Below are 13062 nucleotides of genomic sequence, written 5' to 3'. Positions count from 1 at the left end.
CAGAAAATATTCTGAGTGCTAGTTTCTCATCACTGTAGTAATGGCAATTGAGCATTCGGTACGGGCTACTTTTCTGTCCTTAGTAGGAAGATAGCTGGAGAAGCAGATTGGCAGTAACTCAGTAACTTTTCTGAGCCCTCTGTCCCTTCACCGAAGACATTTTTGCTAAAATCATCGAACAAATACTTAAGGGAAACCCCACTGGGCTTCTAAAGACTATAAGATGCTATGTAGGATTCAGTTCTCATAACTTCCCCAAGAATTATCAAATATGAAAAATCCATTTTATTTCACCTTTCCTACAGGTTATCTTTTGCATTTAAATCAAAACCAGTGTATTTGGCTTGGGGGTTATAATCTGCCCCTTTCTGATAGGTTTTAAGGTGGTTATGTCTGCATGGGTGGGGCATGGAGAGGGGAGCATCTCCAGATATAAGAGAGCAAAGGGTAATACCATATTTTAGTTATTCGATCTATTTAAATAATCCATAGGAAGAAATCACCAACAGTGAAAGAAGACAGTTGGATGGTTTGCCCTGTGTAGCCATAGAACCTTGCGCACAGAGATTTGTCTAGAAGCATTCTTAGAAGTCTCCCCTGAACATCATCATGTGTTTCAGGTAACCTAAAGCACTGTTTGTATTATAAGAGTGAGAAAACGCTGGGAGCCAGGGATCTGGGAGCCAGAGTAATCATTCAGTCCTTCCCAGAGGAGCCCAGCTTGGTCAAGCTGAAAGGAGTACAGTTCCGAGACCTGGGGCAGGCCTTCCGTAAGCATCCAAGCTCACTCACCTTGGTGGGAGCTTTGAGAGGTAAGAGACCGCGTCTCCGGCTTCCCAGTTTTCTTCTTCAGTGTTGACGGTACCACACTGGTGATATGTCGGACTGACAAATTCAGAGATTGATAAATGCTTATAGGTTATATGTATACTTTCCAACCTTTAGTTCCTAAATTGATCTCACGTGGAGCTTATTAAATTCAGAGATGCACTCACTCACCAGAGAGCAGCTTGGACACGTGAGGAAGTGCTAGCGGTTCAGGTGCAGTGTGTTCTGAGGGGGTGATGTTTTGATAGAGATTCAGAGTTGGGAAAAAAAAATCCAGACAGTGTTTCTGAAAGCAGTGATTATTCATGAGTTAATTTATAGGTACTAATTTTTTTATTCTTATAAGAAACTAGATATTTTGCTCTAAAATCAACATAAAGCTGTGTGGAAATACAGATTTTACAGGCCAAATACTTACAATTTACCCTTAATTGAGGACTCATTATGCTAAATATATTGATGAAACAAAAGCAGCCCCCAGCTTTCTAAGCTTCTGTGGTTTTGTTCCCAATAGAATACATAGAAGGAAAGATTGTTCTTAAGACTTTTACCCTGGATCACCACACTGTGCCAATGCTGTCCCCCAAAATCACTCTAATTGTCATAATTTTATTCCCTTTTTCTTTAGAAATATTTAAGTTAACAGATACAGAGAAATGGAAATCAAAACAACTCTGAGATACTATTTTACTCCTAGCAGAATGGCTAGTATGAAAACACTCATAACAGCTTATGCTAGATAGAATGTGGACTAAAGGGAACACTCCTCCATTTCTGGTGGGAATGCAAACTTGTACAGCCACTTTGGAAATCGGTAAGGTGAATTCTCAGAAAGCTGGGAATCAATCTACATCAAAACCGAGCAATACCACTCTTGGGCATTTACCCAAAGTATGCACATTCATACAACAAGGACATTTGCTCAACTGTGTTCATAGCAGCATTATTTATAATAGCCAGAACCTGGAAACAACTTAGGTGCCCCTCAACTGAAGAATGTATAAAGAAAATGTGGTACATTTACACAATGGAGTACATACTACTCAGTGGTTAAAAAGAAATGACAGCTTGAAACTTGGAGGCAAATGGATGGAAGTAGAAGCAATCATCCTGAGTAAGATAACACAGACCTAAAGAGACAAACATGGCATGTACCACTCGTAAGTAGATGTTAGATATAAGGCAAAGGATAATCAGCACTAAGAAACAAGGAGAAGTTTAAGAGAGAAACACACATAGATCCCCCTAGGAAGGGGAAATAGACAAGATCTCCAGGTAGGTAAATTGGAAGCATGAGGTGCAGGGAGGATGATGGAAGGGGGATAAAAGAAGGGGAAGGGAGAGGAAAACATGAGGGATCTGGTTGGCTGAGCTAGGAGAAGGTCAGAGATGGGGAGCAAGGGAAGAAATATCTTTATAGAGGGAGCCATTATGGGGTTAGCAAGAAACCTGGCACTAGGGAAGTTCCCAGGAATCCACAAGGATGACCGCAGCTAATACCCTAAGCCATAGTGGAGAGGGTACCTGAATTGGCATTCCCCTGCAATCAGATTGATGGCTATCTTAACTGTCATCACAGAACCTTCATCCAGTAACTGATGGAAGCAGATGCAAAGATTCACAGCTAAGCATTGGACAGAGCTCCCAGGGTCCAGTTGAAGAGAGGGAGGAGTAATAATATGAGCAAAGGGTTCAAGACCATGGTGGGGAAGCCCACAGCCCACAGAAACAACTAACCCAGGCAAGAGCGAGCTCACTGTCTCTGAACTGACAGCTGGGGAACCTGCATGGAACTGAACAAGGCCCTCTCAGTGTGTGTGACAGTTGTATGGCTGGGGCAGTTTGTGGGGCCACTGACAGTGGGACCAAGGTTTAATCCTACTGCATGAGCTGGCTTTCTGGAGCCCATTTCCTATGGAGAGATAGCTTGCTCAGATATAGGGGGAGGGTCTTGGTTCTGTCTCAGTGTGATGTGACAATCACATGGGAGACCTCATCCTCTCTGAGGAGTGGACAGAAGGTGGGGTGGGTGGAAGTGGGGGGAACTGGGGTTATTATGTAAAATAAAAAAGATTGCTTTCAAAAAATTAAATTTAATTAAAAAAACCACCCCCGGGGTTTTTTTTTTTTTTTTTTTTTTTGGGGGGGGTAGAATATTTGAAACTTCTCATAATTGTTTTTTTTTTCTTGAGAAGAAAAATGAAGCACAAATTTGAACTGGTATTTCAAAAGCAAATGATTTATCTTCATTACTTTTTAGATTATCCATAAAATACATTCAGTGTTAGTTATGAGCCAATATGCCATTTTCTATATTAATCCTACATGATCTAAGACCTGATTATTCCAGGGATTTATCTTTGAAAGATATTGTACCAACTACATAGTACTCATATTATTAAAGTCATAATGGAATTATAAAGTTTACTAATATATCTTGGCTGTTGTAGACTATTCTTCATTTTTATTCAAATTTATTAATCGTGCAAACTAATGGGTTTCTTTTTAAGATGTCATTCATGCATAAAATATACTTTGATCATCTTCAATCTCCTAATATCATATTCTATCACCCCATTCATTTACTCTTCCTCCATGTCTTCATTCTGCTTAAATGTATTATCTCAACGAACACAGTTCATTTTTAAGACAGTCTATGGTGCATGTTATTATAAACATAAAAGAGGAAAAACTGTCCATAATAAAAATAGGTTCATTCTTAAAGAAGCCTGTGCTAAAAATGATAACTTTAAATTTTTGTTTGTTTAAAGATAAGAAAAATAAGATTATAAATTTTATTTATAACTGAGTTCTTAGAAATGCCCTATTTTTTTTGTTTGTTTGTTCTTCAAGACATGATTTATCTATATAACCCTGGCTATCCAGGTACTCACTCTGTAGACCAGACTGCCCTTAAACTCAGAGATCTGCCTGCCTCTGTTTCCTGAGTTTTGAGATTAAAGTTGTGCACCTGGTCAGCAATGCCCTATTTCTACGCATACAGTGGAACATACTTTTTTACTTTTCAATAGTACCTGTAAATATCAGGTTCTGTTTTATATGCATGTATATAAAGGGTGTGCATGCATACTATACATGCATGCATATGATCTTCAAAAGAAGTAAAAAAGAGAGAAACACATGTACCACCTGCCTCCAGTTAATGGCAGCATTCACTGTAGCAGAGTCAAAACTCAAAATTGACCTGAGAACCAGGGTTATGCAAATACAGGGGAAGCTGCTTCAACTCTACTGAAATGAAATGACATTTAGGAAAGTGATGGCTCTGCCTCCATATCTCCATCTCTGCATCCTTCAAAAAGAATGGCTTATGTCTTGCAACCATCAACAAATAACCGTTTGCTATCAGCTACAGTTGTGCAGCACAGGACAGAGTTTCTGTCGATCTTCCAGCCTATGGCACTGCTCACGTGTGTATAAAAAAGTTACTCGGGTATGGCCTGTGGGAGAGTGAGTGAGTAAATAGTCTCCTCAGTGGTTTCTGCCTTGGCTTGCTCAGGGACAGAATGGAAGTTGTAGGATAGAACCAATTTCCTTGTGGCCATAGTATGTAACACAGCAATGGAAGCTAAACTGGAACAGTTGACAAGGTATAAACAGGAATTTCTCATCCAAGAAATACTGGCCACCACTTCATATGCAAGGGTAGATTTTAAAAATCCAAGTGAAACCACATAAGGCCTTGATGGCTGCTCTACCATGTTGTGATAAAGGCCATTGAATAGGTAGAATTTTCGATAGCCATGTGGCTTTGTGGCTTGGCCAGATTTTCTCTTTCATGTATGGATAACACTTTCTAGCATTTGTGTCTTGACTTTCAACTAGCTTAATCTTCAAGTTCTAGTGGCCTTAGTTGCCCAATTTCCTGGTTTGTTTGCTTTTTTTTCCAAAGGACAGAATTTCATATTTTTGTGGAAAAATGTTTCCTGGTGATGGTGTATCTTGTTTGGATATGGTCAACAAAATTTGAGGAGACTCTAAAGTGTGAAGAAAATCTTCACCTTATTCTTTTCCGTTCAGGTTCTTATCTCCAGAGCTGCGCAATATGGGGTTCCTTCAGCAGAGGCCTTAGCATGCACAAGACCTGGGGCCTGAGGGTGGAGAGTAATATATTCTACAAGATTATAGGTCATGCCTTGCTGGTGGGTAAGTACATTTGCTAGGTTAATTTACATATTCTCGAGTAGTATGGGCAGTCTTTCATAAACATTCTTACTCATTGTTGAATTCCAAACTTACAAAATCATTAGCATTACCTAATAGGACATAGCTCAAAAAACAAGTTTACATTTATTCACCACTGAGTGACTTACTAAGCAGTATCAATAGGAAGTAAATCACTTGAAAATTGAATTCAGGCAAATAAGTGTCTAATGGGAGGTTTTAAAATTTACTGTCATGAAATTTCCTGCAATTCCAAGTTCACACATAGTCTCAGATGCTCAGGATTGGATGATGTTGGCTGAAGATTTTAAAATCGGATTTGTGCATAAATGCTTCTGTTGTAGGCTGGGACTACAGTTTCCGACCTGGCAGACTGTGCACTAGTTTCTGCCAAACCCCAGAATTGTCCTTAGATAATTAGAAGTCTCAGTCGGCATCACATCACTCCTGAAAAGCAATCCAGAAGTTTTAGCTGGGCTAAAGAGTGCCCTGTTAGTGATTTCCACCCCAACTGATTTCGGCAAAGCCATCCTCATCATTTTCACTTCTTCCTCTGTGCTGTCATGATGTAGGAGCTACTTTATTTCATTCTTCTCAAAGATCAGCCTTTCTTCTGCCACATGGCTTTTGCAGAATTTTTTTTTCCTCTCCGATCATGCCAGTTACTCTCTTGGAACATTTTTTGTCCCCTACATCTCCACGCTAGAACTTCTCAACTTAAAATTCCATGTCACATTCTGATTCTTCTTGTTTTGCCACTAGGCTTTGTGAGACACTGTCTTCTTGGCATTCGTGTTGATAGTTTGTTGTAGGCCAGGTGCCTGAAAAAATGAATTAATAAGCAGTCTCTGATTGTGTCAAAACATAAAAGCAAACCAAAGATTTTTGTAGAAAGTAAGGCTATTACTATAATTGTTAGTGTTTTATTTTTAAATGAGGCCTGTGGTGTGATCCAGGGAAAGTGTGTGATTAATATAAGAGCAATCTTTTGAGATAAAAGGCTGAAAATGTTCTAATCCCAAAAGAGATATTTTGTGGGGGACTATGGATCTTATGAACTCACTTAAAAACAAACTCAAGCTTGAAGACAAAGAGCAGATACATGAAGTCATCAGCCATACAAAATCTTTTGATTAGAGAAGTGCTGCCACAGAAATCAAGCCAACAGGTACAGGCTTGACTGTTCTTAATTTTCTCTGTGAAAGTCTGTGACTACAAGCAGAGACTTAGGATGGCATCCTAACAATATGATTAGGATGAATATTATACTGAATAGGCAATACAAAATACCTGTAGGAGGAATTCAGCCTTGGTTACGGTGAATTATTGACTCTTGACATCCCTTGTAATCAAGGGAATTAAAATAATTGATTCACTATAAAATTCTCTGTCATAGCTAAAACAATCACAGGTTCAGAGCCATTAAATGACATGGCAGTCTCAGATAGAATAAAATCCTAGTAATGAGGGGTTCTGTGGCACTGTGTATGCAGTAGTGATCCAACCTAAATAAGTAATCCCTTTTGTGTCACATGGTAGGGACATTTGATGTTTTCTAGTCCTTTCTCATTGAGGTTGTAACTGCCTCACTCTGTCCAGCATGTCCCTTCAGAGCATACCCACTCTCCTAGAAAAATCAATCCTTCCAATTTGATAACCAGGCTCAGTTGGGCACAAGCTGTGTGGCTTTTCATTCTTTTATTTTTTTATTAAACTTATTCATTGGCAATTTATATACACATTTAAGGTTATCTGCTTGCTCCCACCTCTTTATCTCTCCCTGTTTTCTACACTCCAAGTTTCTTTCTCACATTTGTCTATTTTTTGTGACCCAATGAGTTCAACCAGGGCCATCTGTCTGGTTTGGACAATGAAGCTCTTTATTTAGACTTCATTTAAGAATTAATATTGAAGGGCTATTCTGTTGCAGGATATTTGATCATGCCATGAACCCTGAGATTGTGTCATTGACTGGAAAAGCCTGTTTCTAGTTCTGGTGTGGCTCAGCCCTAGTACACACCTTTGTTTAATCCAAGAACTTTCTGCTTGGATATTATATATAGGATTAACTAAAGTCAACCATAGGTCAAGAGGCAGAACAAACAACCAGCTGATAGGGAGTGAACATAAGATCATTAAAAAATGATTATAGAGGGAATCAGGAGGATGGATAGAGAGATGCACAGGAAATAGAAGGGAGAGACATGAAGTTTGAGGAGGTTCTTTTGAAATGGCATAGTGTTGTGGAATATTTGTTTAACTATGCAAAGATGTGTTGTATTTATTTAACTATATACAGATGTGTTGCATTTGTTTATGTTATAGAATATTTGTTTAGCTATGTAAAAGTGTATTGCATTCGTTTAATTACCTAAAGATGTGTTGCTGTTTTTCCTTGCCTGCCTAAGGTACCTGGCTAGTCCTAGATGGAGGTGGAGGTTCCTTGGACTTCCCACAGGGCAGGGAACCCTGATTGCTCTTCCGGCTGAGGAGGGAGGGGGACTTGATTGGGGGAGGGGGAGGGGAATGGGAGGCGGTGGCGGGGAAGAGACGGAAATCTTTAATAAATAAATAAAAAATTTAAAAAAAGGTATGTTAAAAAAAGCTTAATGACCAATAGCAAGGGAGGAGGTATAGGCAGGACTTCTGTGCAGGGAGAGTAAGTAGGAGGAGGAATTTAGGCTGAGGGGAAGAGAGAAAAAGAGACACCAGATGTCAGTCAGCCAAATACAGAAGAACCTGGAAAGTAAGACATACAGAATGAAAGAAAGGTAAAAAGCCCAGAGACAAAATGTAGATGAACAGAAACAGGTTAAATTAAGTTAAAAGAGCTAGAGTAGAGAGAGATTAAGCTTATTATTAATTATGAATTAATTATAATTAATAATAAGTCTCCATGTCTTTATTTGGGAGTTTATTGACAGCCCAAAGAAAATATCAGCTACAGTTTAGGAAAGGCAGCAGGCTTCTAAGATGTGGTCTGAGGAAGAAGGTCAACTGGATGCTTTCTCTGCCTCTCTGAGCGAGCAGGCTTTTACCCTTGCATCTGGCTTATGAGACTTTATTGGTAAAATTGAGTGATTGAGAGTTTTGTTAAAAACATCACTATTGCTATGATTATATTTAAAGGAAAGTTCAGCTCCACAGGATGGTAAGACGCATAGTTGATACAATATGTATCTCTTTCTCTGCATCATAGATAAAAATTACCCCAAAAAGAAATCGTGTTTTATTTTTCTCTTGCTTTCCTGAATGATATCAAATATGCAAAATTAATATAATCTTCTGTTCTCAGGGACCTATATGGACAGAAAGTTTATGACTAGTGAGACTGTTATTGGAAGAAAAAATGGTAAATATGTAACTTTATTTTATTTTGAATCTGTCATAGTTCACCTTTGATTGTTATAATTTATAGGCAGATATGAAATGTTGTTAATTGCAAATTTGTTGAGCATACTCTTTCTATATTATATATACTAATTTAATATATGTATATTTAAATATAAATATTTTATTAATTCTTTGAGAATTTTATGCAATATATTTTGAACTATGTTCAACCTTCCAATTCCTGCTTTCAACTTTCTTATCCCTTTCCACTCAACTTTGAGAAGACTTCTGTGTCTTTCTTCTTTTCTCATCAAACCCAGTACGACTCTTGCTAAAGTGACAGAATATTAAAATAATTTCTAATAGCTTATTGCTCTACCCATAGATTAGAACATCTCTCAATCATATACAAAGATATATAATTTTTAAAAAATATTTTAATTTATGAATATGTGTGCAGGTGGCTATAGAGCTCAGAAGAGGAATCAGATTTACCCATCATGCGAGATGTTTGAACTATAGGAGGTTGTGAACTGTCCAGTATGCGTACTGGAAACTGAACTTTGGTTCTTTTCAAGAATAGATTATTCTTGTAGCCATTGATGTATCACTAATACCATCTTTATAATATCTATTGATATTTAAAATAGTGTTATACATAACATACATATATATGAAATACAGTCTACATTAGCAGAGTCAAAGAGTATTGAGTTATATAAATCTTAATTGTGAATTCCCTGTATTTGGTTTATTTTTTCAAATTAGACTGGCGGGAACAGGGAAGTACAATAAGAAACAATGTGATCATCAGTGTTTCTGGGGCTGAAGGACTGTCTAATCCTGAAATGCTGGCACCGGCTGGCATCTACACCTTCAGTCCCACCAATTCGATAGAGGTAAGAGCTTCCTTTCTACCAGGAGAGGCTAAGCTGATGGTGTATGACATCTCTTCTAACAGTAAACAGTAGCATCAAATATTTGATTTTGGCTGTTCACTCTGATTAGTATTAAAACATTTGGTTATGATTTTTGTGTTAGATGAGAAATTTAGCAATTGTTCTCAGAATTCCTATGAGAGCTATTTAATGTGATAAATAAGACCAATAAGTGGTATTCTGGTTATCCAAACTGAAGCATCTTTTTTTGGATCTTTTGGTTCTGAAGTCAATGACTTATTAAATCACCTGTAGCCTATCATATTACTTTGACCATATTCTTGCCAAAAGAGGATTTTACATTGAATCAGGAGGTATAAAAGACATAACATTTCAGGAGCATGGTCTTAATTGCTATTCCATGATTTGGTGTAACTTAATGTAGTGAAATTGTAGCCACATGGTGAAATAAGTTTTTCTATTTATCATTAGATTTGTGAGTGAGGAGTTGCACTACAATAGTGGAAGGCTGTTTAATTTCTTCTTTATTAGTTATTGTATCCCTTGGTCTACCTCCAGCAGGGGTTAAGACCCTCCCTTTCCCAGGATGCTACTCTGGGCATCTGTGGACACACGTCCCCACAGATCCTCCACTGCTACAGTATTCTGACGTCTATGCCCAGTTTCTGAGAAACACACAGGGAAAACTGCTCTTAATTACGTTCAGTTGAGTAATCCCCAATAAAAGTATGGTCCTCTGCTCAACGCTCCTTACACTTTTAATTGTGTCTTCCCAAAGCACGGCACTTACACACCATTTTAGGTGCCTAATAGGGGTGGCTAATAGGCCAGTGATAAACAGAGGCAGAATTTCATGGATCATCAGAAACCAAACTCTAGACAAGTTGTGTTTAACTTTTTGGCCACGGCGGGCTTGTTGAACAGTTAGGAAGGCAGCTGTGGGGCCTAGAGTTCTTTTTTTTCTAAGACTTGCTTGGGTAATGTAATCTCATCTACACTGAGGCATCTTGACAAAAGCAGTCAAGGTTTCCCAGCTCATCCCGTGTGATGCTGAAACAGCCTTAGCTCCTGGGGTAGGTGGCATATTCCCTGACTAGAAGAAAAGTTGACCCATCTTACATCCTTCATACTAGCGTACCGGCCTGGAAAGCAGAGACCTGTGGACTATCGTGCCTATGTGAGAAGAACTTGGGTGAATGGTTCCTCTATTAACATGGAGATCATGGAATGATATCCATATGGGTATATTTCATGGGTGTGATCATATTGATTGAGCAAAATCTCCACTTAAACTTGCAGAAGATCACCTAATCTCTCAGTGTAGGCATTCAACCTAGAAAGCAGACCTAGTCGGCAACAGAAAAAGGAAGCTGAAGCCAGTCATTGGTTTTCTTCTCAGATGCCTTCCATTTTGATCGATCTGTTTGCTTGGTTTTTCCTCTTAGGAATATTTTTGTTTAACAAATATATATATCATATTTATTTTTGATATAAATACATATACATAATATACACTATATATTTATGCAAATATAGTTGCATTAAAGGGAAATAGAGCATAAGTTCTAAGATCCCCAAGCCATTTGAGGAGGAGTTGCATATGTGCACCGCTGCACTCCCTGTCGATGCCAGGAATCTGAGCTTGGCTCCTCCCTCTTACACTCGCTGAGCCTACTCCGAACCTTTACATTTTTAATTTACAAATAATTCCAGACTCATAAGAAGTTTCAAGAGTTCTCCTGTTCCTTTTACCCAACCTCCTCCCATAACGTATCTTTGATCACTGAATGATATCAAAATGGGTACATTACACTGGTGTACTATGTATTAATAATAATTAATGGTGTACTCAATATTAATTAAGCAAAACCCCCTCACTGAGACTTGAGGAAGCTTGCCTTGTTTTCCAGTATGGACATTCAACCTAGAAAGCACACTCACTCTTTTTCCACATATGAGCCTGCCTTTGACATCTTGACCTGGTGGTTGGGAAAGATATTTTTAAGTTTGGACATTGGTTTGTGGTGTTATGTTATTCTTGACTTGTTCCAGAACACTGAACCAGATTCTTTGTCACAGCGTAGAGAGTTCATCTTCACACCCAGGTGGACACCAGCTTCCTCACCTTCAACTCTGCATAGTACAAAGGGATTTTTGGGGGGGTTCTTTTTGGTTTTCATACCTGCAATTGGTCTGCTGTCACCCTACCCAGGCCGTGGGTGAATCAAATAAAAGTCAGTTTCTCTGAAAATCAAATCTGAGCCCTGTGCCTTCTCATCAGTGAGAACGTTTGCAGTGCCTTGCTGGAGTCTATAGGGACATGGCCATCGTTATTCACTCCTCTGGGAAACATTGACTTGCTTCCTAAAAGCACATTGGTGGCCCTCTCTCTATGCATTGCCCTGGCTTCTGCTCTCTGTTCCAGGCCTGTCTTCTCTCAACAGCAATGGCATCAGTAGCCAGTCTTCAATTTCTTTCACGCAGATTCCTTTTATCTGACATCATATTCATGAACCCACTATTGCCAAACTCTCTTGATGGAGTGGTTATTCTCAGGCGTCAGGGGACAGTTCACTCCCAGTGCTTCAGAGTGTCCTATATTCACAGAGATATTAGAATTTACCTATGAGCATAGTCCTTTTCAGGAGAGCCCAAGGAAGAAGGAGCCTGTTGGTGACATCTATTTGATTTGGGGAAATTTGTTCTAGTTTGTGAATCAATTTTGTAAGGAATTCTGTTTTAAAGGACCCAACCTCAGTTCTCTGGCTTTCCCCCGCTCAATAGGTAATGCATATTTAAGAGCTGCCTGAAGGGTTAACTCACCCCTTCCATTTTTTTTTCTTCTACTGACTGCAGATATACACCTCAAGGAGCTGGCTTTCCTGAGCAATTCATTCTCTCTGGAATTTCTCTTGCTTGAATGTCCATAACACATTGACTTCCGCAAAGAATTGATTTCCACACAAAATTCCCTGCTTGCCTTAAACCCTTTCCTGCAAGCCTCTGGCTGCCTGCATGAGTGTGTGGTTTCTTCATGAATCCTTTGTAGAGTACCCAATTGGAATTGAGAAGAAGGGTGGGTGGTAACGTGAGCTGACTGCTGATGCCCTTCTTTTATAAGAAAAGTGAGTCTTCCTGGCAAACATAGGACTAAAGCTGCAACATCCCTTCTCACTGTAAATGTACTGGGACAGTGTTTGCATGTGATACTCAGATGTTCCTTAAATTCTAATAGAACTGAGGCAGGTTCTATTAGAATTTAACACTTTTGTTTGTTGAACATGTATGCTTTCTGAGCACTGGTGATGAGTCTGGATGTAGCCTCTGGAATATCTTTCTGAACTTTTGGAATATTCTCCCTTCTCATCAAGTCTTGGTAATGAGTTGGCATGCATGACAATGAAACAGATGTGTGTGTTAAATTAATGTTACCATTGTCAGCCTGTGGCATACTTCTCATTATTTGCAGTGCTTGAAGAGAAGGTGGGTGTTTAAGAGTTATCTGTATTTGTGTGTGTGTGTCTCTGTGTGTGCTCACGCACATGTGCACTATATCAAAAGAATGTAGAGACTGGCAACTTGTATCATTCTGAACTTTAGAGGAAATGTTTTCTATTTTTCACCATTTAATATAATGTTGATGAGTGCATGTGTGCCTGTTTGTGTGTATGTGTGCATGTGTGTGTGTGTGTGTGTGTGTGTGTGTGTGTGTGTGTGTGTGCATGCGTGCATATGTGTTTAAGCCGCATGTTGATGTTAGGTGTCTTCTTCAGTAGATATCAAACCAATTTTTAAAAATTACATTTTATTTATTTAT

General features: G+C 38.8%; 1 protein-coding gene across 1 annotated transcript in view; it reads left to right on the top strand.

Moving 5' to 3' along the window:
- The window catches only part of Pkhd1 (PKHD1, fibrocystin/polyductin), a 430053-nt gene that overhangs the window by 192023 nt on the left and 224968 nt on the right, over positions 1-13062 (top strand). Inside the window, exons 39-42 of the mRNA XM_005369574.2 lie at positions 621-812; positions 4870-4995; positions 8309-8365; positions 9115-9245. Coding sequence (XP_005369631.2) covers positions 621-812; positions 4870-4995; positions 8309-8365; positions 9115-9245 — 506 coding nt within the window. The remainder of the gene's footprint in view (positions 1-620; positions 813-4869; positions 4996-8308; positions 8366-9114; positions 9246-13062) is intronic.

The sequence above is a fragment of the Microtus ochrogaster genome, unplaced genomic scaffold (genome assembly GCF_000317375.1).
Source record: "Microtus ochrogaster isolate Prairie Vole_2 unplaced genomic scaffold, MicOch1.0 UNK52, whole genome shotgun sequence".
Taxonomy (NCBI): domain Eukaryota; kingdom Metazoa; phylum Chordata; class Mammalia; order Rodentia; family Cricetidae; genus Microtus; species Microtus ochrogaster.
This window is presented reverse-complemented; position numbering and strand designations above follow the sequence as displayed.